Source organism: Egretta garzetta, unplaced genomic scaffold, assembly GCF_000687185.1.
Source record: "Egretta garzetta isolate BGI_Z169 unplaced genomic scaffold, ASM68718v1 scaffold30, whole genome shotgun sequence".
NCBI classification, from domain to species: domain Eukaryota; kingdom Metazoa; phylum Chordata; class Aves; order Pelecaniformes; family Ardeidae; genus Egretta; species Egretta garzetta.
In genome coordinates this window covers 3502634-3530058 of record NW_009258383.1, presented here as the reverse complement: position 1 = coordinate 3530058, position 27425 = coordinate 3502634, and the positions used below count along the sequence as shown (strand labels likewise).

At 42.4% G+C, this 27425-nt stretch overlaps 1 protein-coding gene across 1 annotated transcript in view; it reads left to right on the top strand.

Annotated features, from left to right (window-relative positions):
* The window catches only part of CALCR (calcitonin receptor), a 72565-nt gene that overhangs the window by 29098 nt on the left and 16042 nt on the right, over positions 1-27425 (top strand). Inside the window, exons 6-9 of the mRNA XM_009641860.1 lie at positions 5080-5206; positions 20460-20613; positions 25665-25725; positions 25828-25894. Of these exons, the coding sequence (XP_009640155.1) occupies positions 5080-5206; positions 20460-20613; positions 25665-25725; positions 25828-25894 (409 nt within the window). The remainder of the gene's footprint in view (positions 1-5079; positions 5207-20459; positions 20614-25664; positions 25726-25827; positions 25895-27425) is intronic.

Sequence of the window (27425 nt, the reverse complement as noted above, 5' to 3'; positions counted from 1 at the left end):
TTAAAACAAAGGGTATTTCTGTAAGCATTCAGCTATTCCTTTTTGTCACCTGTAAGGCCAAGGAATCGTAATGAAGTACACCCAGTGCATTTTCTATCATGACCATTTAGTTTTAAATATTTACTATGTCTCTTTTAGTACAGAGTTTTTATGTGTCTAAACTAACTGGCATTTGTTAAGTGTCTTGGAATTGGTAGATGTAATGTTCTGCAGCATATATGAAAAACTTCAATGCAATGTGACAAACTTTACATGCTGGATTGTGAGGTATCATCAGCTTCATTATCTGAATTTCTGCTGAGATGTGTTTTTTTGGCTACAAATACACATATGAAGATTTGTAGAATTCATCAGTACACAGCAAACACAAAATTCCAGCTTACACACACATAGTAATTGCATAAATTGGGGAATAAAGAGAACTTCCATCCCTAGTGCTCAAGGAATGGATGCCTTGCTCTAAAAATCTGCAATGAAAGGTGCTCCATAAAACCCCAGATGCTTTGTGCCAGTGATTAAGTCAGTTCTAGCCTCAGAGTCCTTGCATTATTTAATCTAAATCTTACATGAGGTACCTTAGCCTATTTCTAGTCCCAGTTTTGATCTATATGTACTACATATCTATGAATATTTTCAGGTTGTGTGCCTTCTAAATTTCTTAATAATTTTTTACTAGTTTTCTTAGTAACATTATGTGAAGCTTCTGCCTGGTTACTTTATCTGCTGCTGTTCCCTGGAAAGGTGCACCGTGGGTGAGGGTGTCCATATAGGCTGGCAAAGGGTAGGCATAGTAAATGGAGAGGCCAGAATAAGTGGCATATGTCTTAGGGCTGTACCGTTAGATGTCTGTGCCTCAATTGTCAGACAGGAAGGGTAGTAAAAGAACAAGCCCCCGACATCACCACCGCGAAGAGTGAGTCTAGGAAACAGGAAAACGAAATTGTTGGGCTTTGCATAGACTATAAGATTAAAAGCTCAAAATAGGTGGATCCAAACCACAGGTTGTAAATTCTGCTAATTTCCAGAGAGGTGGTTTGATGAGTGACCATGATAACGTGCAGTAATAAGATACAGAGGTAGCTAGAAACTCTGCCCAATAAACTGATTAATTCCCTTCCCATCTATGTAAAGATAAAGAGCACAAAACCACAGCCACACTAATGCTTTGAGAAAACTGGGAAGAGCACAGTTTATTCTGATTTGGAATTGCATACCCAGGCTTCCAAGTTCTTTGGGACAGTAAAGACAGGATCTGGTTAAACTGACTGCCCCAAATGGACCAAGAAGGTGATTCCTTTCAGCGCGTGAGCCAGGATCAGGCTGTCTGACTCACTCCTGGCTCTGAGTCATGGACAACGCATGACCCTGACCGGTCCCAGGCCATGCTGAAAGACTCATCTTTGCAGCAGCCTCCCAGACAGTAACACACCTCCGCCTCTCTTTCCTCCTCCGCTTCTCCTTCCCCTTCCATGACTAATACGTGACACAAAGGTTACAGGAAGAAGTAGAGAAAGGAATTAAAACAAAGCACTGCAAAATGGGAGGACAAAGAGGAAACCAAACCACAACCATAAGAAAGTGAGAATAAAGCTGTATGGGAGCAGGGTTCATGTTACCTTTGGTTGTTTTCTATCATCTGGCTATGACAGCAATAGATTATTTGACCTTCAATAGAAGGCAAGCTGTCAATCAAACAGTCAATCAGATAGCAAGAGATTGTTTCGGGGCTGTTTAATAGCCTTTGACTGCAGAGGCAGCAATAAACAGCTTGCAGAGATTGCTGTTTCCCACATATAATTTTTTCCTGGCAGAGATTTATTTTCCCTCCAGTTTTGGGTATCAAGATTCATAATGATCTGGCATCACAGATGTTGCTGTACTTTCAGAAGGGAATACTGAATCTGTAGTAATGAGCATCACTAAGCAATGCTAGCTCATAACCGGAGACAGGGTTTTCATAGAGTGTCTAACAGCTACATGCATCGTCACATTGCTGCAATATTTTTTATAATGGCAAACATACACCATTATCTTATATGTTAAAACACAAAAGAAAGAATGGACTCCTAGCTCCAAATCACTTCCATTTGAATTATCAAAACAAAGACATTTGTGTAAAGACAGATGGGGAGTACAATAGTCTGGATTTGCCAGAATAAAAGATGTTGTGTTGTGAATGCACCTGCAGTCTAATTGTTGCCAAGGCTTTTAAAGGGAGTTGAAGAAGGATAATGGGTAGAAGGATGATTTGTGGAAGTTTATTGGGATTTTTCCCCCAGGGGTAAGAGAGAGCAGGTAGAAAGCATGAAAATAATTTGAAAATTAAATAAGTGGGTAGGAGATGGAAATAACTGGCTGGGGGTGAAAATCAGTGTTCTTGGTACTCATGAATGAGAAGAAATGGCAGATGCACAGCACAGATCTATGAAGAAAATAATGCTAAAAGCTCCTTGGAAGTCGAAATATCCTAGATGCAATGGAGAAGTGGAGATAGGAACTCAAAAGTAAGGGTGACTCTGCAAGCAGATAGGAGGATCTACCTCTGTCAAGGGAAATGTGGGATAAATGTGAAGCACAGGGGAGCCATGAGAAAGAGACACAACTGATAGAGGCATAGTGACACAAAAACCTCACAAGTTTCAGACTGTGATAACTGGCTTAGTGATGCCTTCTTCCATACTGATTAATGAAGCAGAGTAGGGAGCATACAGAAAGATGCAGGGGAGGGGGGTGACAAGGAGCCTTCAAAAACACCACAAAGGAATGATTAGGAAATTAGGAAAAGGGCCAGGAAGAGAGCTAAGAGAGGTCATAGAAGGAGAAGATTACAGATGATTGTCAAAACCAGCAGAAAGGATGAATCAAGTAAGGACTTTGGTTTTGCTAGAAAGCTCTCCTCTCAGTGTGGACTGAGTCAGGCAGGTGCTGATGCCATTTTGATGGCAAACACTGAAGGTCAAATTAAAAAGTGAGGGTATGGAAATACATCCTTAATGATCCAGACGGGTCTTTAACATGAAAGCTGGAGTCAAGTAAAAAAGGTGGGGAATACAGAGAGGAAAGTAGAAGAGCAATGCAGGAGTAGAACTAAGAGAGGAAAGCAGGCAGGGAAAGGAGCTTGGACAGCAGATGAAAGCAACATGCAGCAAAGGACAGTCCAATTTAATAGAGGAGTAAGACTGGCAGAAGTCAAGTGGAGCAGTGAGGAAGGACAGGAATGAGAGTGGAGGTACCAGTACCTGGCAGAGATTATCACAGAAGACTGTCTCTCTGTACTGGTAGTCATGTAGAGAGGCAGCTGGAGAGACAAGTGTCTGCATCTCTGTGGCCATGAGGTGAAAATTTTATTTCTTGGGAACAGGATTGGCATTGCACCAGTCCTGTTCCCAGGACTGCAAGAGAAAGACAGAGGGAGATGGGCACATGATAGTGTCCCAAGAAAAGTGGGCTCATAGGCAAAGTATAGTGATGGAGAATGGGGAGAAAGGAAGAATCAGGACTGGACAAATACCACCAGAGCTTAGGAGGAGAAAAGGAACATGAGGTTGGGTTTGTGATGGGGGCAAATACAGATGGAGTAAGCACAAGAACACAGCGTAGGAAAAATAGCTCCAAAGAACCATCTGTTTTGCCCAATACCCTGTCCTATAGTGGATGAAACCGAAAGAGTGCCTAGCCCCATATCTGTGCTCAACAGCCGCCAATAGATGATGCTAAAGGAAGAATACAAAATCAGGGCAAGTGATACTCTCATTCCTAGCCCCCGGGACCTGCATCTCACAGACATCCTGAACCAGAGAAGGTGTCTTGGTAAATAGGGAGGTCAACAAAACTGATGAGCATTACATGGTGATGATGACCGTAACCAGAAAGATGACCTCAAGCTGAAGGACAAATTCCATCCAATGACTCAGAAAACAGGTGTAAGGAGAACTAAGAATAAGTGGCAGGTGTCCAAGGGGCTAAAAGAGGAAAACAAATAAACAAACAAACAAGCAAAATAAGCAGAAAAGAGTTCAGTTGGTTATATTAGGTTCTCTGTTTTTAAAGAAAGTGCGTTCTGTGCTAGCCTCCACATGCAGAGCATCGGAACATCACAGCCTGTGCTCCGTTCCAGACTGCAAAAGACTCCTCTTGCCGAGGGGGAGGCTTGCCTCAGTGAGACAGTGATATTTGCTCTTAGCTGGTTTTTACCTGTCCGTTCTGCCTGCTTGCTCTCAGTGATCACTGAATACAGACATCGAGGTGTTATCTAAAAATTCCATGATTGCCTTCCTGCAATCACCTCCTGCCAGCTCTGGGCTGTGCTCCGGGGCATGAAACGCTGCAGGGGCCTTGTTCTCTGAGTCAGGGGTAGCTGGGGAGGTGCCATGAGGATTTGGGTATGAATTAGAAAGGGGAGACAGTTCAGGTATGAAACCACAGTCATGATTTGGTTGCACAAGAATCCTGTGAACTTTTTTTGTGAAATTCTGCTACCTGCAATAGCAGGAATCCTACCCTCCCCAAAATTAGCCCTTCAGAAAAAGGTTGTTGCTCCTTCTGAGCAGGAAAACAACCTCTTCTAGTTTGGCATCTCAGCTGCAGTTAAAAACATGCAGGATACCAACCCAAATCCCCCTGTAATTTGAGGGGATTCCTGCCCAAAGTTCCCATCATGTCTCACCACTAATTCCTAAAGTAGCAAATATTTTCATCTGAATATTTGAGAAATCGAATCTCCAGGGAACAGCTACTTATAAAGCACTATTCCTGATGTTCATTAGTTGTATCATGCGCATCTAAATTCTCAGGGTTCTGCTTCACCACTTAATATCTTGATTGCCATAAAATAAAGAAAGGCATCAAGGTCTGAGAATGTAGCTGGATGGCTCTTTACAACATGGTCTAAAAAGCATGTGGTACTAAACAGGTGTAAAAACAAAACCAAAAATTTGTCAGAGGTTATGGCTGCAGTGCAAGGCATTCTGATTACGCCTTGCCAAAAGGCATTCTTGAGAGACTGTTGCCAGAAAGAGCTTGTTAAAGTGACATCAGAAGAAAAATACTAATTTACAACGTGTGCTACATATTTTTCAGGAGCCTCAGCTGCCAAAGGATAACACTGCATAAGAATTTGTTTTTTTCTTATGTGCTGAACTCCGTGTTTACAATTGCCCACCTCATTGCTGTTGTGCCTAACCCAGGCCTTGTAAAAAGGGATCCCGTAAGTACTGCATGACTCCTCTCCATCTTAACACCGAGGTAAAATTACTACACCCACGCCAAAACCAGACATTCCCATTCACTGGTTAATGGCAGCCATCTGGTAAAACAGGGTGCAGATTCTGAGAATTTCACTCAACTTCGTTCAGATCTTTCAACAAGCAATAAAAATACTTGAATTTGGTACAAGAGGTAGAAGGCTCGGACTTGCTTCAGCCAGCCCATCCATATAAATGTGTGTCAGATCCCCACTGCTCTTGGCACTACCTACCTGGCATTTCCCAACAACGCCCCCGAAGCAACCAGTGCTCTTGGTGGCCACTTGTCCTTTCTCACAGACGCACATGCTGGGAAGGGGCTGGGTTGGAGAGGGATACGTCTTTTTTTCGAAATCCCCCTGAAAGGACTGTTTGCTGCATTTTTTTTCTTGGGAGGTGGTAAATCAAAGGAATAGCTTGCTTCTCTGCTCTTAGATAGCGACACAACTGTCACAAATGCTGATGTATGGCAGATCTCAGTCACCCCACTCGGATCTTGCTCTCTAACAGAGCAACCACGTTGTGCTTGCCATCGTCACAGCAGCCCCGGCTGATACGAAATTAATGCAAGCCTGGGAATCTCTCAAGTTATGTCACAACACCAATCAGCTTGTCTTCTAATAAGATCGTTCAATTACGGTTCAACCATTTATCTGCTTCTAATTTTGTGAAAGCAATTAAACATTAGCACCTGATATTATCTGATCACGTGTGTGTCTCTCAAACGTGTGCTGGTTAAGTAAGATAATTAAAGCAGGAAATATATAGACTAAAGAAAACATCACCAGTTCCAGGGACCATCTGGAGATTAAAAAATAGAAGAGCAGAAGAGTAATTAAAAAATCACACATTTTGTTTCTCCTTACTGCATAGCATCATACCTACGTAGCCTGTGAAAGAGATGCAGTGAAAATACACTTGATATTTGAAGATAAAAAGCTGGCACATGATATTAGGCACCTAAACTGAAGCAAGATCATTACCTCAGGGTTAAGAGTGGTACTTCCTGACAGCAGAAGTAAATTATCTGAAGTGAAGTGCTTTAAACTAAAAGTTGAGGCTGCAGCAAGGACTCTTGTGCTCTAAGATTTCATTAAAAAGCTGTATCTAGTGCCTTTGGGCTGGATCTTTATTTGGAGTGAAATCTTGACCCCAGTGAAGTCAATGACAAAGCTCTCAGAGGCTTCGGTAGAGCCACATAGCCACAGGATGGGTACCGGCACACTGAGCATCACTTGATGAAAACCCCAACCTCTGTTGCTATGGCAACAGACAGTATAGAAATTACATAAGTGTCTACCTTTGGAGTCTGTGGAGCCCCAGAGCAGTGCAGAGGTTCATGTCCACACTCAGCTTTCAGGTCTCAGGCCAAACTATGAAGAGAACCCTTAGTGCTGAATACAGGCATGGAAATTGCCCAAGCCGGCGCCCTTCCACTGACGTTACCGAATACAGCTGTGTAGCAAACCTAGCTGCAGCTAGTTAGCTAAGTACAAGCTTTGACGAACAAAGCCCTTTCTTCTTCCAAATCACTTTTTCATGCCTTTAGCTCAGCAGTGAATTGCTGTCTAGAGGCAAGGTACAAAACTTGCGGTTAGAAGACCTGGAGTCTCCCGTTTTTGTTCTGCAGCCAAGTACAGGATGAGGGTACACTCACTAATTGGTCTTTCCCCACTTTCTAGATTTCCCTTCCTTAAAAGAGAAATCAGAAAAAAAAAGAGGTGAGGTGATGACCTGCTAATATGTTCAAAGTCTCCCAACATTACTATAAAGCGTATTCTGTTATTTTAATAACTTAATAAACTTGTAAATACATGACTGGGAAAAGAAAATGAACGGCCAGGGCTAAGTTTTTAACACATGATGAAATTACATATAGTGTCCATAGGAGCATATGAAGATTTGAAGAATTTATGCAAAAATTTACTTATTCCACCAGGTAGATTGCCATAATACTTTCATTTTAATGCTGATTAACAGAGCAAATGAAGGCTTATAAAGCCTGGGGTTTTTTTCTATCCCTACTGCACCCTCTGTTTTATTAAGTCCATTTTAAGGTGACTATTTCTGACTTTCTGTAGTTTGCTGCATTTATCTACTTTCCACCTGTGCTTCTTCTGAGCTTCACAGGCTCGTGTGTGTGGCTTCTACCTGCAATATATACAGAAATACTGAAGAGTCTAGAAAGATTTTCAGAGTCACAGATCTCCCGTATGTAATGGCCATATACAGAGATGAAGTTGGTGGTATCTATTCTGTGAAATAATAAATGTGCTTCCACCCCAGTAGCTCCTGATTTTTTTTTTCCTGCATAAAGTTTCACAATAGATTTTAAATATGCAATGCTGTGGGAAAATACTTACAGTGAATACATATTTATGAAGATATCAACAAATCCATGCAATTTTGAAAGAAGAAAGAAGGTTTTATTAAATAACAAAGAGAAAAGACAGGAGGAGCAAGAGAGGAAATTCATCCCTAACACCAAGACACCCACATTCTCCCTGTATCCAGACAGAAAAGATGTGAAACAATCCAAAGCATCGTTTACATGAGGAGAGGTCGTACTGCATCCTTACTCGCGTATAGTTTGCTGCACAAAGTTAAACCCTTTGATAATCATTCTGCTCATGTAAAATGGTAAGTCAAGCCACTTTTTCAATGTATCTTAATTTGTTTTTTTTAACTCCTTTTTTTCCTGCTTTCTGGTTTTATAATTTTCTCCCTCTGTCTCTTTCTCTCTCATTTTTCTGGATCTGAAATGATGGAAGAGAAAGATGTGAGCTCAGGTGGCCATACAAGAAGCAAAGAAGCAATGAAAAAGGTTCAGAGACACTTGAACAAAAAAAACCCCAACAAACCAGGACACATGTATGAACGTTTATTTACATATATTGAAAAATGTTACATGAGCTAATTTTTTGCATGTTGTATCTAAAGTAGCAACTGCATTAATTATGCTGTTACTGGAACAGATTTTATAGGAAGGGGTATGTTCTATCACCTTCTTAAATGAGACTGACCCACAGAAGAAGGGTGATCTGTGAACAGCACATTATGTTCTCCATTAAAAACCATGGAAATATAAATAAAACTCTTGCTGCCTAATCTTTTAATATAGTCTTGCACATCAGATCTGTATTCTTCATTTTTTTGTATTCCACAAGACTAGTAATTTTAATACTCAATTCTGATGGGGGTAAAGGAATACACAGCTAATGACTGGAGGGATAGCTCTGCTAATGAGAAACTGAATAATTGATCAGCTCCATGGGCACCAATATAAATATGTTTGTAGATGGAACTAAGTTTGGTCACAAATCAGTAATTGTTCAGTAATTGGAAACTCATCCAGAAAAGCTTTAAGAGATCTTACTGCATTTTTACCACTTTCCTGTTCTAGTGGAGATAATGTCTGTTCTCTTCTTTCTCCAGGCTCTTCTGTAGCCTCTTCACTTTTCATGTACTCGTTTCTCCTTTTCTTCTGGCATTGTATGATATGAAAGTTTCAATTTTAATTGCAGTTTCGTAGAGTTCATAGCAAGGGCCAGTGCTCCACTGGGAGCTCCTGGGAGCCCTGTGTGGCCTCTCATGCTTGGCCATGGTATATCGGAGAGTAAGGACCCAGCATCCATTCAGGCATGCTCTAATATCGCTGTAAAATCTATGGCTCTCTGCCACACAGCTTATTTAAGCCTTAATGTTTAACAATTTGTACCCCCTCTTGCACGGTTACAGCAGCAGAGCTGGTCAGGGAGAACCCAAAGCAATCCATCTTTTATTACAAGCAGCGTGATCTCATTTTTTTAACAAGGACAGATTTGGTGCGGGCTGGGCTGAGCCTGACGCTGTCCTTTCCATTAGCACTACCTGTAACTCAGCTCTTGCTGAGGTGGAAAGTGCTTTGGACATGGAGTATGATACACTGAAGCCTATTCTTGCCTCCTCGTGTAGATGTAGATATACTCTAAAGACCCAGGGTTTACCACTCTAGCTGGTGGTGCAGCATGCAATCTCTGCCTCTAGCAGGGCCAGCAGCACAAGCATTTCACTCTCACTGAAAAGTTACTGTCACTGTGGGCATGAGGTGGGATACAAAGGGCACTAGGTCTATCTGTACTGCCTGAAGCCCATCTCTTGGTAAGAAGCAAGCCTTCAGGAGAAACCACTAAGCTGCTTCCCACTAAGCATTACTAGTGAGACCAAGAGAAGCTGGTGTCCACTAGCAGTACAGTCTTTAAAACAAGGCCATGGTAGTAGTAATATTAAAAAAATTAGTATCCTCATGGACACTAGAACACTATAAATTATCTCATCATTGACTAATTCAAGTGAAAGTCCTGACTGTCCAAATATATTAGTTTTTCCTCCCTATTGCTGTAAAAAAGTGCAAATACAAAGTTGAGCTGTGTGGGAAGATGAAGAGTGTATAAAGGGTGGTTACTGTGATTTACGGGGTTACGATACTGTTGACTTCCCCTATTCTCAAAGGATTAGACAGGGAATTAGAGCCAAGAAAACAAAGGAGATTCACAGCATTTCAGGAACAGTGTTAATTTTAGGTCTTTTTACCATATGTTACCTTCCTCATCTCTTGTTGCTTTCGATTCCTTCTGATGTAGCCTGGCAGAGCTGGTGTGTGTGTGTGTGTGTGTGTGTGTGTGTGTTAAAACATATTTTTCTCAAATGAGGGGCCCATAGCTGATACCAGTGAAGAAGAACGGCAAAAATGCTGCCCCGTGTGACTTGTGTTTGCCTCAGTAGTCCCAGCAGTCCTCACAGTGCAGCCTCCACTGGAAGCAGCAAAAGTGGAATTCCATGAAGGAGAAGGGCACTTTGATCCTCTGAGTTGTTTCATGTATTATGCTCGGGGTAGAGCTTCAGGAGGCTCCATTCTTGTTAAATTAATTTGATTCTTTATTAAAGTAACTATTTCCAGAGCTTTTCTGTCACTCTCAAAGCATCTCCAAAGTCTTTCATCTTAGTACATCTGTTCCTCCATCCTGTTTCCACTGGATTACTTACAGGGGCCAACGCAGCCAGTTTAGCCCCAAAGAGGTGACTCAAAGCTATTCTAGAGTATCATAAATAATCAAAGAACAGAGATCTAGCAGAGAATTACTAGCCAATTCCTAGTGGTCATGTCTCCTGAGTCTTCTCGTGTGCCTTCTACGGTAAAAGAGGGTCAGTGTTTTTGTGAAACCTGTCATAATCTTGCCTAGGAGCCCTTTGTCTAATGAAGGGTTCAACTGGCTGTTTAAAACATTGCCCTTCTGCTGTCTCAGATATAGGAATAAGGTTTGGGCCCAGTGTATATTTGTGAATTTACAAGTTGTGAAAATGTTGTGTATTTGCAGATTATTTTATGATCTAGTTAAAGATGTCCCTGCTTATTGCAGGGGAGTTGGGCTAGATGACCTCTAAAGGTCCCTTCCAACCCAAAGCATTCTATGATTCTGTGATATTTGTGCATTGACTTCACTAGGACAAACTGGCTCAGCACAGATGGCCCGGAGAGAATAAAATGTATTACTTGCTTTTATGTAGGTCGAAGAGGGCCAAAGTCAGTCTCCAGTTACACCCGTGCCACTGAAGTCAAAGGGTTTCCATCAGCTTTGTGTCTCACCACAGCATGTTCAGTGGTGAAACTGGCATTTTTTGTTCAGCTCCAAAGTAAAACAGGGAGCAAAAGTGCCTGTTGTGGGAGAGTGAACCAAAGCCTTTAATTCATCATTTACAAGCAAAGGACTGAGGCTGTGCTTTTACCTTGTAGGTACCCCAGAATAATTTTTGTCATCTACAAATAAATACGCAAATCGCATTTGTTTTCCTTCCCCTGAGCAGTTTGATGAAGCCAACCTTTCATCTCCCATCCCTCCTATTTCCCCTGTGACAGATATCTGTCTTGTCATTAGCTTTCACCAGTAAAGCAGAGAAGAGCAGGCATTTGAGTGGCACAAGTTCTTTCCTGACATAGCCAATTCTATACCGGGACAGAGGAGTCACAAACTGTCTTTTGAAACAGGAACCAGTGTGGTCACTAACATCTTTTTAAGATCCATTTACTTTTTTATTTGGTTTTTTTTACACGCAAAGGATGTCAGTGGTAATTGGGAAATCAATAGAAAGAAAGGGAGAACAGGAAGGCTTGGCTCTAATGCTCAGGTTTGGAGAGAAAGTGTCCCAGCTAAGGAGCATTTCTGAATTGGACTACAAAGCACCATATAACATTTCTGAGGTTCATAGGTGTGATGGCTGAGCCTGAGAGGTGCAGGCAAGCACAGTGCCTGATGTGCACATGTTTACAGTGGGGGTCACCTCAGGAGGTGACAGGGAATGGAAATTCCTGCTCTGTCTGCCTCTGCCCTCATCCACAAAACAGGACTGACACATGGAGAGGACAGTCCCTCCTGCTGCCATTGCATTTCTCTAGTATCAGCAGAATTGCACTTCTCGGGGTATAATTCTCTGCTTCCTAACAGCACTTGCTGTCTAGACAACCCCTCACCAGTCCTGTCCAGTATTGCTAAGCCGCAGGGACAAGGAAAATGAGGCAGTACTTGTGCAGGATGCACAGGGACAGGATCTCCTGCTCTGCAGGTCCGGCACCCAGGCACAGCTGGCGCAGGATCACTGGCAGTGTCTTGCCCCTGTGAGCAAAGGGCAGTGCAACCTTCCTTGGAGGCAGAGAATGACTGTGACTTTGGTTCAGGAATGTGTGTTCACCTTCAGGAGGATGAGGATGTTTTATACTGGCGAACCATTTGCAAATGAAGTTTCTGCCAACAGTAAGCTCATGGGCAGTGCCAGGGCTGTGCTGTACCAGTTTTACCCTCATTGAAATCACTGGGTTGCACTGGCATAACACTGCAGTAATTCAGATGTAAACCAGAATATCTTCTTCCATCCTAGGAAAGATCAAGTCTCCTCCCATGAGGTTCAATGAGATTAATGTAGACTAAGGACGTTGCGAATCCAGAACCAGCCAATATTCAAAGAATTCTCAGAAATTTTCAGGCTGGAATAATATCTGCATTCATTTTAAGACAGATCTGTCAGGGTCTAAATGGCATGAAACAGAGCAGTAATTCCCATCATTTTTCCCAAGGTCTTTATATTCTTGTTTATATTCTCAAAAATCTCAGAGTAATGGAGGAAACAAAGCACCATGTAATCCTGGTGGTGTCAGATTCACTGATCTGATGTGGCATGCCATGCCCAGAATAGGAAGTATGGATGATTAAAGGGCATTCACAGCATTCATAAATGACACTTCTGTGAAGAGTATTTGTGGTTAATGTGGAACAACTGAATGTGGGCTGCAAAGAAGGCAGTCAGTCACCATCTCTCAGAAAGATCTGAGCTTTCTCAACATTATTATGGTTACTTTCTCAAGGCACCACCAAATTAACAGCTGCCATCAGAAGGGGAAAAAAAGAGGTTTGAGAGTCTAAGAATAAGTATTTATTTTGGGACAGGTTTCCTCATATTTCCTCAGGAATTATTCTGTCTACATTTCAGTTGTTTGCTCTTCTTTTAAAGCAGTGTCAATTAGTAGGCTCAGGTTTCTCAAAACTGTTGCAGCACCACGAAGGGAGGGATGATAGCTTTCATGTAGACCAGTCCCCAGGTATTTCATGTCAAAATAATCCAGGCTCTATCAGATCCTGTGGATGGTATTTCAGCAGTGCGATCCCAACACTCAGCCTCTTATATAGGAGGCAGAGTGCCATTTCCTCTAGAACTGTGATTCCAGAAAGGACTTTGTACTGCAAAATGCATTGTTGTCCCAAAGCTGAAGGCATCAGGTCCTGGGGCTTGTTCCCAGGTTTTCAGGTTGCATCTTTTCTGCTCGGATGAGCGGTACCTGCATGCTTAGCCGCAGTAAGGATGGAGGCCAAATGTCTGGCACAGAGGCCAAATTGCAGATTTAAATGTCTCTGTGAAAAGTCCGATTTAACCTGTCATTCTGTCTTATCATTATGCATCTGCACCGCCTCTGGACCCTGAAGCTCTGCCGTTGTGGCAATGATAAGTAAGCCCTCCCAGGACAGCTGTTTTCAAAACTGACAAACTCTCAGCATCCTGGGTCTTGCTGTCATCGACTGCAATTCTCCTGTCTGGCCACGGTGGCCATGTGCAGCCACCGGGGTTTTTATGCGAGCTTGTCATAGCAAATACACACTGCTTGTGTGTGCAAAATGAGTGGATCCACTCCAGATTCGCTAAAATTCATGACATGCCTTCAGAACTGCTACTCAGGAAAGGTGTACTTATTTTACCCTCAGAACTGAGCTGTAGCAGCCCCTGAAAGTCTGTTGGTCTTTCCTGGTGTGGAGTTGTGCTTGATTGAGTTCTGACATTAATTCAATTCTCCATGCTTTACTGAAGCTTTTTATTATTTTTCCCTTTAGTTCTCCTCAAGACATGGGAGAAGTTTGTAACTAGAAAGTGAAGATGACCTAAAAATGTAGTGTGGGACCTAGGTGACCATAAATTTCTATCAACTGCACTGTCTCTTATGCATCTGAGAGACTGAAAGGTGAACAGATGAGATGTCATTAGCCCCGAAAAGCACAGGCATGGAAAAATGTCAAGTAGCAACTTCTTAAATGTCAGATCAACAAGTGCAAATGCTAACAGTTGCCTTTTTGGTTGATTCTGTTCTACACTGTGCAAACATGGCATCCCCTAATGAACTGTTCCTGCACTTTCCACACAAGGCCTCCCACTTGAGCAGCACATTTAAGCAGCTTAGGTTTTGATATCTCTCTGGGAATATAAAGCAATTGTGTTTAGAAACTTTGCTGTTATAGAAGCAACTACTCATTCAAGATAATTCAAATTAAACTTGACATTCCTCTCCAAGTTTTCCTTAGCATGTATTTCTAAAAGGATCTACCTAAAATGTGAGAAATTTGAGTGTGAATTGGTCAGAAAGTAGATTTTTCAAAATCCCTCAGAGGATGGACATTTCCAAAAGGAATTGCCCTCAGAAGGACAGTATCATAATGTTTCCAAAACACAATAATCTCCCTGGTACCACACTGCCACAGCTATTTTCTTCACTGGGATTTGTCTGATTAAATGGCAGAACTACCAGTGCAGGCAGCTGTGCCTGAGTCCAGGAGGCCAGTCTCCCCCCTCACACCTGGCCAAAACAGGTCAGGTGAATTAAATGCAGAGTGCTTATTCCTCTCCAGGGATTGCTTCAGCAACCAACATCTATACTGTGAAGTCAGACATCCAGGTTAGGTGAGATGAATGCCACCTGTGCTATATTATTGCTTTTCAGTGCCTGCTGTGCAGACCTATATTATTGCCCATTTTCAGTCATGACCCAGCCACCCTGCTCCTCTTGAAGGTATTTAAGACCAAACAGAAGTAGCCTGAAACAGAAGGGTAATAAATGCAAGGGGATCAGAGTTGTGGAGGAGGGGTGCTTGGAGTAGCTGAAGCCCTTACCCCATTTCACTGGGGATTACCTCCTGCAGCTGGCAGAAGATGGCAGCAGACCTTGTGAGCACCCTGACTCTGTTTCTGGCCCAAATGGAGAGCAGGTTGAGTAGTTCCTATACTACTCTTTTTGGCTACCCTGACCACCCCTGCTCTCTCCTCCTTGAGGTCCCTCTCTGACAACCCTCTGCCAGCAGCCAGGCTCATACTTACCACGCCTTCCTGAAAAGCTGCCTCCCTCCAGAAACCCCAGCTCAGAAACCAAGCTTGCTGGAGGTGACAAAGCTGCATTTTGCTGTGCCTCACACCCTCTGTGGTGTTACCGCTGTGCACCCCGTGCACAGTGTGGGATGTGCCACAGGAGCCCCGCGGGAGCTCAGCCTGGTGCAGGGAGCTGCAGGGTTCAAAGCTGCAGCCCCAGGAGAGCAATCACTGTGGCAGATGGGGCTCAAGGATGTTCGGAGGTACCTGTATTAATTCCTGTCCGGAATGTCCAATTCTGGGCTGGCTGCTTTGCTATAGCATAGACATGGACATAGATGCTGTTAAAAATATCTCCCATTGTTTAATTTCATGTTTTGCTTTCTTGTAACATAAAAACCCTAGGATCCCTCTGAGCAACTGTGTACATTTTGTTCTGTAAATGGTTTAAAAGTATATTAAAACATTAATCTTAGCCCAAGCCCCCATGTGCCAGGTTTCTGACTGGAACACTATTTAATGGGTGACTCATAGTAGATATATTGTATAATGGTATGACGTTCTGATAGCCAGTGATTTACAGCCACAATACTTAGCACTGTCTTGCTTTGGAAAGTCCTTTTATTGCTTATTTGTGTAACATATGGATACTTGGAATTTAAGAATATTTTCATAGAATAGTGTTCCAATAGCCAGAAAAACACCCAAACAAACATGTAAGGCAGATCAGTAATCAAACTTCAAGCTACTCCTTTAAAAGGCTAAGTTAAGAATGTCTGAGAATATATTGTATTGCCTTCAAACTGAATTTGAATAGATCATGTCCAGCCTCTGTGGCAAGCAGTAGAAACTCTCCTCAAGGAGGGTCTGTCGCTGCCGTGCACTGGGGAGGTTCACAGAGGTGAAGAGGAACCAGACTAATAAGGTCAAATATGTTTATTTCCCTTTAAACAAAGAAGTGCACAGCTGTAGCAATGGCTCATATAGCTCACTTGGTTTAACATCGATAACCTCGGTTGGCCTATTCTTAACAATTTATTTGAAATGTCAGCCAGGGGCATTTCAATGGGTAGCGAGCATTTGAAAAGAGAGGCTTCATTAGGCACACTGAGGGGCTGTCCCACCCTTGCTTTCCATAGGGCAGGCTCTCCGGCATTGGTAAGGACTGGTGTAAAGCACAGACCTCCAAACTTGCCAACCTGAGGCCCTTCACCCAGGAAAGCATCACGGGAATGAGGACGCACAGGAATCTGCACAACTTTCCTATGCCAAAACGGAGTCTGTCCCATGACTCTGACTGAATTACTGGGAAGACCTGCTCAAAAACCGTTAGCAGTTTGTTTCACATTACATTTTGTTCTTATTGTTGAAGATAGTATTCTGGGTTTTAGGTAGCCTGAGTGTTTTGGTTTGATTCGCCTCAATGGGTAGCGATGGTAATTAACGCTGCAGCTTTCTGTCTGTAAGCTATTAACCGATAACCAAGCAGAGCCTGAAGAGAGAAATGAGAAGTACGTGTGATGAGGGGCTGCTGGAGTAGCTGAGGAGAGTAGCATGCCAGTTACCTTATTGCGCAATTGCTGGGTCCTGCATGGGCAGAGGGACCGTTGGGACTCCTGCGACAGGACTGCAACGTTACCAGTATTTACTGTTAACACCAATATATCCTGCAAAACATCACAGACACCAGTTACAGCTCCTTCTTGTAAAAGGAGAATCAATTATTTTATTTCTTCTCTGCGAAATGGTTCCAGCGTCCTTTTGAAGTGCTTTCATTACATATCGCAGCTGAGGTGTTCACAAGAGTTGCATGACTCTTAGCAAGGTTTGCAAGGGAGGAGAATATGATTGACTGTGTTCCATTGACCCCTTTTGCCCCTGAGCAGTTAGCCAGAATTTAAGGCCATTGCAGATTGCTTTCATGAGGAAGGAAAATTAACAGTAAAGGAGATTTTTATTTTTTTTTCTCTGGTGCTCTCCTGCAGATCTGTGAAGAACTTTCCTTAGCTTTTGTGTTCGTCAGTGCAGTGAGAACAAGTAGCAGGAGGCAGCCTCCTTGCTCGCAGATAGTTTCTTGCTGGGCTGTAGTCTGCCAAAAAAGGGTTCATCCTTGGCCATCCTCCCAGAGCCACAAAGGGGCTGCTTCCTTTGGTGGTTACCTGGCTTTGGGGGCTTCCCTGGTAATTGTATCTCACTTTCCCTTGCTACATAGCCACCAACCCATGGAACACAATGCTGTCTGTCTCCAGGCTCTTGAAAAGAGGAGCATTTGTTTATTCCTCCTAAAGACCGGCACACCAGCCTGAGCAACAGTTACTGGGCTGCACTGGGAAGGACCAGCTATTTCCTCTCAGCCTGTCCTGCTCATGAATGAGAACCCACTACCGTCAGTCACCTGCACACCCATAGACCTAGAGCTTGTGACATTTTACTCTCCTTCATAGTGTGAAGGTGCTGTGATAATCCTTTGAGTCCTGGATTTGACCGTGCTGCATGCTGTACAAGGCACAACAAGGACAGAGCCTCTGCCTCACAGAACTTGCAACTAAACATATTGGACTTCAGCAGAAGACAAACCCTCTAGACATGTTTTTTATCTCAAAGTTACCAATCAATCCGTTATCAAGCACGGAAGTGGTAGAAGCTTTGCTCCTGTAGCATCTTACAGTTTTATTTTACTTGTTTCTGTAAGAATAAACACATCATAAAACTTACTAGTTCTTCATTTTTCCCAGCTAAAACCAATGTACACTAAGATGTTGTCATGTTTTATTTGTACCTTGCATGAATCCAGTTCTCATCAATAACAGGTATTTATCTTTTACCTGCTCTGCCCTAAGAAAAAAAACTCTCTTTTTTTATTGTAGGAAAATATTTCCACTGCATCACTAAGCCACAGATGAAACATGCTGCATTTGTTATCTCATCCAAAGCAAAGACTGCTTTTTGCTGTAGTTTGATTGATACGAATTTAACATAATTCATCTCAATGCATTATTGTGCTTAAGGTCTTTACGTTCACTTTTTCACGTTCATTCTGAAATTAATGTGATATGGATCTAAGTACTAATCGGACCCGTCCTTCGTGCTTTGCCAAAGGTATTCTTACTTCTTTAACTTACTGCATAGGAAGTGATTAAATTCCTCAAAAGAGTCATGAGCTGTCTGCATGGCTGTTAAAAGATAGGTATATGATTTCATTTTTAAAGCCACAAGTGGTAGTTAACATGGAGGGTATAGGAAAGGAAGAAATCTTGAGGAAATGAAGTAAATGAAGCTCAGGTATGTAGTTCTTTGGCAGTGTGCTTTCTATGTGTGCATTTGAGCTACAGATAAAAGTTCCAGCACAGACTGAGCTCAATCAAAGGGAAGGTACGTTTGGTCGGTCTCTGCTCCAAGGGTCGGTGAGCAGGGCAAGCAGCTGGCAAAGAGAAACAAGGACACTCCATACTCTTTCACTTTGGCGATATGAAATGGTGAAAGCATTAACTTAAAATGACAGGTCTGAGAACATACCATGGATTTTGTTGCAGAACTGACCAGCCATGCTCTGATCCCCTCCAGCTGCTGGGCTGCAGCACAAGACCCTTCCCAAAGCCCCGCTGGCTGGATGGAAAGCTGGGGTGCAGGCACCCCGAGTCACTCCTGCTAGAGTCATCGGGGAAACGATGCCTCAAGCTCTTGGGTCAACCCCCTGCCCTGTAGCTCCTCTGAGGAGAACCCCACAGGGGAGCATGGGGCTGGCCCAGCCCAAGCCTGGGACATGGTGGATTTTATCAAACCTGTCTGGAAAGCTGCTATAATGTCTCAGAAAGTTTGTTGACTTTTTAGAGGCCAGGGTAGCTGGCTGATGTCAGGGAGGGTGCCACCTGAATGTGTGTGCAGCCTTTGGGAAGCGCCTGTCCATCAAGGCAGCGCTTGTGGGGATGGGTGATCAATAAGGGGAGAATGGAGAAAGGCCAGCTGGGAGGCTGCGTCGAGAGCAGGAGAGGGAACAGGCAAGAAACATATTGACCCAGAGCTGTGAAAAACAGTCCAAGGACGATTTAAGAACCTTAATGAACACACTTGCCAACAGAAAAAGAAGCAAATACTTCTCTTCCCTTTTTTTTTTTAACCTTTTCAAACCACTGTACAACCCTTTCTCGGCATACTTTATAAGAACTGTTCAGACACAGTGTGGAAAAAAGATGTGACTGTCTGCTCTTCCCTGTGTGGTGAGCAGAAAAAATGAATCACCAAAATTAAAAACCAGTCCTTCAAGTTAATCCTGTTGGAATCCCATATCCTAGCCTATCAATAATCCTCTATTTTCATGAGCACCAAGCTGTGCTGTAAATATTGAAACAGAACTAAATGCACATGTTTGGGCAGTTGCTCTGGGAATGTTTCTTGGCAACAGAAGGTGGTGAACTGGATGGCTAACAAGCTTTTCTGGTCCAGAGGGGCAGTCTGAGTCCCCTGGATGGATGCAGAACATGCAGTCCTCTACCTGCTGAATTTTTTCTCTTTAAAAAGGCAAGTAAATCCTAAAGACATCCCTGACAACCAAGGTAGTCAGCTTGGAAAACTTCTGCAGAAGTTCTGTGGCAGCAGATGATGACTGTCATTTTGCCATTGCTGCTGTGACTTTGGATTTCTGAGGAGCACGTGGTGCTCCCCCAGGACCAGTGGGTCTCTGCCAGCACAGCAATGCCTGCCCGCTCCTCCTGGCCCTCCTGGGTGCTGGTGGCATGGAAGCCCATGTGGAGCACCTCACTGCCCTCTTTGAGGAGGTGGATGGGCATGAAGTCCTCTCAGAAGAGGAACAGCATTGTCCTGCACCAGCTAGCTCTCTGGCACTGGGTAGGACACACTTCCCTCCACTGTCTGCCTGCCACTTCCCAGCATCCCAAAGCCCCAGTCTCTTGTCAAGGTCTACATCTGCAGCCTCATCTGAACTGCAGGCAGGAGCCACTTCCCAACTTCACCAGCTCCATTTAGCTCCATGGGTCACTTTGCCATTTGGGCAAAATAAAGTAAAGCTGTTTTCTCACAAAGAGGCAAAGCTGGTGTCCCTGGTACCCTACAAAAAAAGGCCCCACTGCCAACAGCACTTGCCCTTCGAGAAGGAGTGAGTTCAGACGTGAGTGCCGTTTAAAGAGTGAGTGACTCCAGCTCGGATGGGAGACCTGAACTAACCTTATAAAAGTTTGATCAAAAGTAAAAGAAATCATCCAAACTGGAGCTCTAAGTTACTGTCATCTTCACAGCCTTTCTTGTACATCTAAAGCAAGTTGCTTGTTTCAGTTCAAAAAAACATCAGGTTTTGAAGGGGATTTTTTGTTGTGTGGTACTTTCTGGAGTGCTGTTATACTTTTTTTCTCTTTTGTGAGGGCCGTTTGTTCCATTCATCTCATTTATAAAAGTTTAAAATCCCTGTCACTGATAGGTGCTGAACAAACCCAGCAAGAGCTGGGGATTTTTGTTCCACTTTGCTTTCTTATAGCCATTTGTCTTTGCCTGCTTAAATGCAAAAATGCTGGTCAAGTGTGTGACATTATCTCATTTACCTAACAGGTAAGCTGCAAAGTGCTGCAATTCTTTCATCAGTACATGTTGGGCTGCAACTACTTCTGGATGCTCTGCGAAGGCATTTATCTTCACACCTTGATTGTGGTGGCAGTGTTCGCTGAAGAGCAGCGTTTGCACTGGTATTACCTCTTGGGCTGGGGTATGTATGTTATGAGTTGTAGCAAGATGGTCAAGTCTTTCAGATATTTGAATTCTTCTACCTCTTATGCACCTGAAATGTTGTATTTATACCTCTAGATCATAGCTGAAGATTGAGTTCTTGGGTCCTAAATTTGAGAGCCTTTATTTGGATGGGCCTAGAGACAAAAATCAGCAGGAGTCAGTATCCATTATTTGCTGCACCTTGGCACATGCTGAAAGAAATGCTTAAGTTTTGTTAAGTAAAGTTCTGGGGAAGAAATAGATTTCTATCCAAACACATCTCTTTTCTGAACAAAAGTTACCTATATTTGTGACTTTATATGCAAAAATACTGATCTGTGACATTACCTGTAAAAGTATATTTTTTCTACAGTGAAGAAGAGCAAAAACCAGTATCTGTGTCTCCCAAAGTGAAAAAACTGCAGCATGCAGAAAGAGGAACCAGAATTTCTCTGGAAATGAATCCAATATCAGATGTTTTAAAGAGGAAGATTCAATTTTACCTAAACAGGAGTAGATGATGGCTCTGCTGTCAGGGCTGATTTTGTCCAACAGTGATATCTAAAGCATTTCAGAGAAACATACAGGTGTCAATAAGCAAATCTTAACGATATTCTAATGAGAGGGCTTACAAACCCCATACACTATGGATGCAAACTGCATGTAGTCACATGCGTATCACCCAAGGAACCATGACTAGGTCTGGTCCTTCATCTCCAAATATGCAGATCTCTTAGGTTTTCACTAAGGAATCCCTTGCCTTTTAATTAGTAGCAACAGCAGATATTTATCCTTTGGACTGTCTGGTCCAATAAAAGGCCATAGAAATACAACCTATATTTTATGGTGGAGTGCAGTCTCTTTCACATTTAAATCACTACTGTAAATCCAGCCCACATCAGTGTTGACAGAAAATCATGACTAAGAGCTTTTTCCCAGTATGGGAACCATGAATCTCTGGCCTCATTCCAGTTTCTGGTGAGCCAGTGCCATGTCCTGAGACCACTGGTGCAGCGAAGGAGCAAATGATGGACCTTTATCCATCATCCCAGTGCACTTAGGGATGTTCACTTGTATTCATCTCTTGCAATCCTGGTCTGAAGCAGATAGAATTTACTCTGTATTTTCCATCCTCTTTGGAGATGTTTTACTTGTTCAACATTATTTCATTTACAGCAGGAAAATAAAAAATAGCCGTACTGCTTAAACAGAAAAACATTAGGAATTCATTAGATCAGAGAAAAATGACCCAGTTCTGAGTGTTCTGAAGAATTTTAAGACTTCAATATCAGTTCCTAAATAGGCAGTAACTGCAAAGTGGAAAGTTGTTCTTCCCCTATTTGGATTTTCATTTACAAACCTGGTAATTTACTTTCCTCTTATGTTATAAGACTTAGTGCTCTCTGGATACCTCCATTAGACACCTAGAAAATTAACATGATTTTCTAGCTTATATGGATTCTAGTGTCAGATAACAGTTTCCAGGCACGTAAGAACTCACCTTCTTTAATTTTTTTTTAATGAGAATGACATCTTTTTTTTTTTTCTTCCTATGAGAATGGCATTTTTTCTGAGAAGAGAGGGACCTGTCATGCCCTTGGAATTAAAAGTATGTATGTGGAACATCATCAGCTCTTAAAAGAAGTCAGCCTTCCTGAAGAACCCTAAACTGAGTCAGGGTTTCTGGACTTTGTCAATCCAAATAGCTGAGCTGCCTTGGAGCAAGCAACTGTGCTATCATGAAGTTTTCATAGTTCAAAATATTTGAATATACAAAGCCTGACAGGGCTCTGCTTTTAAATGGCAGCCCTATGTGAAGAGTCATTTTAAACGTTTCCTTCCAGATAAAGCTTTTTCCATTTTCATGTCTTGCAGCATAAGCCTTCCCAAAATAGTGTCATTCCATATGCAATTATGCAAGAGGAAGATGGTCATGAACATATTTTTTCCAGGTGACATTCAATTTAGGCAGTGTCGTTTAATGCAACTGGATCAGCTAGCCTGCAGTGAAAGCTTAGAATCTAGCTGTAATATTGCTGAGAACAGCACTAACATCACAGTGGGTAATTCAGTGAAGTTATCAGATAAGGTACTCATCAGTATCTGCAGCACTGCCCAAAAAATAAATAAGGTGATGGCTGTGGTAATAGGATGTTGATATCTTGAGAAAGAAAAGGTTAATAAAAATGGACACAACTCTTGACTATGAAGTATGCAGCATTTTTTAATGAAACTAGATGAATACTTCCACAAAAAAAGTAATCGTTAGCACCTTGTAACTAAGGTAGAAATCATTAATAGCAAAATGATCTAATTAGGACTATCTGGCCACCCCTCAAATTTGCATAAATCAGTGTACTTCCACTGATTCCAGAAGCAGTAGTCACACAGTCTAACTTTAAACATCCAGCTGTGTTAATCAATGGAGAGAGATACATTCCTCCAAAGGGCAATGCAGAGCAACCAGAGCAGGTTGTGCTCTGAATAACAATTCAAAAGATCAAGGTAAATGTAGAACACAAGATGAAGTTACTCTTTATTCGTTGTTGTAATTAATCCCTATGCAAGAAGATCTGAATTATTTTATTTGGAAAAATCACTAATGACATTTGTAAAATAGTTTTATAAAAAAAATTAAAATCTGAGCAGATATAAAACACTTTTACAAAAGGTTTGAGATGATGAATGGAATCTGACACAGATGTATTTCAAGGCAGATGCCTTTAGGTGACCCCTTCTCTGGGAGCTGCTGCTGGGGATGTCATTTCTCATTTGTTATTATTTCACTGGGTCAGGGAATCACCCTTATGCAGGAGAAGAAAACAGTATCAAATCTGTGCATCCAGCTACAGTCCACTCCGTCTGGCTGATTTAGGCAGCTTCATCCACATAAAAGTGAAAAGGGAATAGTTTATTTGGACAGTGCTGAAACAGAATGCCTTCCAAATTCAACTGGAAATACAATTAAGCATAATTACCAGTTAGTGCCATAAAGGACCTGGCATGACCTAAAGGGATATGTCATACCTTTTCCTGGGATGGCTGGGGGAAGACCTTGTCTACGTTACTCAATACTCACCATGTGTTGGTGGGACCCTTGGAGTGATACATGTTTTACCACCAAGACCCAACAGACCTTGATGCTCCACTACTCATTAATTCTCTGCCTTTTGGCCCTTTGCAAGAAAAGAGCAACACTTAGCCCTAAAAGAGCCCATCCAGCCTGCAGCTGGAAATGTGAGCTGTGGACAGTCATGAGCTTCTTTTACCCTGTAACTGACTAATGAAAACTTTCCGTCGCGTCCTTAAGATTTGCTTGTGAGTTTGTTGAGCCAAATATTCTAGGCTAATGCATTTACCAGAAGAAACAAGGTCCCTTGGCATCATGTGGAGCGCTCTACGCATGGTACTTCAGGCCAGAGCTTTCAGGTGAAGAATTTTTGCTATTACAGAAAGGCCCCTTACAAACTGCACTTCAATCTGTCTGTCAACAAAACTGGCCCAGACTTGCTCTATTTCCAAATCAAAAGGATTTTCTCGAGCTGTCAATCCCATAAGCTCACCCTGAGGTTGGAAGCATTTTCTTTCTGTTGTGAGCTTTTTGTTGTTCTACCATGCATCATCACCCAAAAAAAGGCACTGTGCAGCCAGACGTCAAGTAATCCTTTTCTAATACTATATAAAGGAGAAGGCAATCCAGTTTGTTCTTCCACAGCTGCATTGTCCTCCCAAGGTAAACTGCAATAAGAACTTTTTTTGGCAGTAGAGTAAGTAGCTGTTGCTTAAAGATACCTGGAGACAACAGTGTGTCCTAGTTGCATACTTTTTTGACCTTATTCTCATTCCAGCATTGGCTGGCCTGTGCTCTGAAGTAAGACTTCCCCAGAATTTGGCTAAGGATTCTCTATCTCTTCTAAAAGCATTTATGAAACCACTAACACCCAAAGAAACAAGAAGCTACGTTCTTCCCTCTCTGACTAACCATGGTATCAGCAGGACAATTTCACATATTTTTAATGATAATTATATAATATCGAAGGCTTAGAAGAAGTTTCCATGCTTTATAGGGAACAGGCAAAGGTGTCCACAAAGCTTTTTGCACAGGACAGACAAGGCAGTAGACCATCTCCCACGAGCCAGCTGTCTGTATGTGCAAGGTTGTACAAACTGGGGTCAGCATTATAGTGCAGACCCCCCAGTTCCAGGTTTCTAGCCTACTGGAGAGGGACACAACATACAAGCAAGCTGAAGGAAGATGGACAGGAGTGGACCAGACTGTCACTCAGTGTCAGGCTAGAAATAAGAATTTGAGGCTTCCAGTTTGATAAGCATGGCATGTTCCCAACCCTTTGGCCCGGTGCAAGTTTCCTCCCATCAGCTCCCTGACAGAGCAGTGGCCTTTCCTAAGGCTTCACAGATAAGTCAGGAGATGTGGATTTATGGTATCCACAGCTCCACTCCCTGCTGAGATAAAGCTGCATGAGGTGGGCTTGGCTGCACAAATGCTGAGAGCCTGCAGAAGATATCACAAATCCCCATCCCCCCAGACCCTCCTGGCTCCAAACATTTTATCTTGCCATGGGCTCCAAAAGAGCAACTCCTCGCTCTGCTGTTTATGGCTCAGCAATCTGGCATGCGAGTTAATGTGCCTCTCTCTTGCTCAACAATGATTTACATGGTTTTAACAGGTGTCCCTGGTTTCCCAGGGGTATACTCCACTGAGAGCCAAATGATCCCTGCATCCTTCCCAACTGCCTGCTCACACCCTTCCCTGCACAGGGGAGCCTGGCAGCAGCTTTGTGACGCCCCAGGAGAGCGTGGTCCATGGGCTTTGCTTCTCCTTTTGGCCCACCTTGAGCCTTATTCACTTTTGCATCTCACCACTGAGGCAATGCTAGGGCCCTGTCTGCAGCGGGATTGCAGTTCTTTCCTGAAAGCTGCGATTTCACATACATGTGTTTTGTGGACAAGAGATTTATTAGTGTCTGTGACACATGAAATTTGAACTAAAAAAATACCAAGACTGATCAATAAATTTAATCATTTCAGGGTTCCCTTTAGTGCCAGCATCTATTCATGCTGTTGCAAGAGCCAGATACTTCAATGACAAGTGAGTAGCATGTCTGTTTTTGAAGGAACTTAGCATTATTTAACTGTGTAACAAATTTTAGTTGAGTTAATAATAAATTTTAATGATGTATTTCCCCTCCAGCTGCTGGATGAGCGTTGACACACACTTGCTCTATATTGTTCATGGACCTGTAATGGCAGCTTTATTGGTAAGAATATTATTTGCTATCAACAGTTCAATAATTAATTTAGAAATGCTGCTAACCTGTACAGAATAGAAGTTTCCACACTTTGTCAAGTATTTTGGTCAAAACTCAGAAGTAGCTAGAGGTTTTCTCTACTCAGTGTTCCAAGGACAGGTTCTCAATACTTTTCAAAAACAAGCCCTGTAAAGGAACCTCCCAGTAAAGAATCGGATTTTGAGGCAAACAGAATCACTAACTGCTTTGGAAAATCAAGGTGGTCACTCTCTCCCAGTGTCACTGGACTGTGACATAGGTACTGCATTTATGTGACATCAGTGAGGCACTTAGCTATGCCTTGGCTGGGGCGAGCTGAGTGCAGGCTGGTCACTCAGCATGAGTTTTACTGGACACTGAACTGGTATGGTCCAAAGCTAGGGAGCTAAGCTAGTCCAGGGAAGGGACTGGTCGGGGCTGTCTGAGTAGGAGGACAAGATTCAAAGCACAGCTTGGAAACACATATACATATAGCTTAGAAACACATATACATATAGCATCTTGTATGCCAGTGGTGCCACTTGGCACGGTAACCCTGACCTTCCTGAAAGGTGCAGAAAGTTTTTATTCAACACAAGCCCTGAGTTCACCTGAATGTGTCACCTGAGATGCACTTCCAGCTTTTGATCTGCCTATTGCTTGCAAACATCTGCATTGGACGTACCTGCAGTAAGCACCTTGAAGGTCAAACAGTAGGGTGGTGAATACTGAGAACACCTTTGAATAAAGAAACAACTTTCCATCTAATAGCTGAAAAACCTGAAAATCTTTCTATCTTTTCTTGAGAATCAAGTCTTGCACATCAGCAATCAGAAGAAGCCCAGTCCTCCCTGCCATATACATAGTCTGCTGTTCCCATAGAATCCCATCCATTCTGGGTTTACTGGTTCAATCTTGATTGCTTCTTCTGTTGTAATGCCAGCTAACTCCAGGAGAGGCCATTCAACCTTTGTTTTTATCAGCATGCTCCAAGTCTGTACATCTTAGCCACAAAAAAAAAAAAAGACTGTTTTTTATGGAAAAAACAATCTTTAACTGTTTTCAAAATGAGGTATTATAATTTCTGGCTTGTGTTTATGCTATTTCCAGTCTTATTTTTCTTGTGAAGATGTCAATGTCTACAGAATGTTCTGCATGATTTGCTACAAAAATCCCATAGTGACAGACTGACTCAGAAGAGCTAAGGATTTTTACCTTTGTAAAGTGTTTTTTCTACTTTTCACATTTCCTTACAGAAATTCTAGAAGTGAAGGTTAAGCAGAGTGAGTGAAGTCAAGAGTAGGATGGAAAATAAGGTTTAGATTTAATGCTGAATGAGACTTCAAAACTCATTTATTATTCCTTTTTTCCAGTAGAACACAAATGAAAAACAGCTGAAAGGTCTCTCAGTAGTTAAGAAGAGATGAAATGCTTTACCAAAGCTTACTGATCCATGTTTTGTTGTTCTGAAAGATTCAACTGAAATTTCTCATGTATCTATGGAATTTCAGCTCTTAAAATA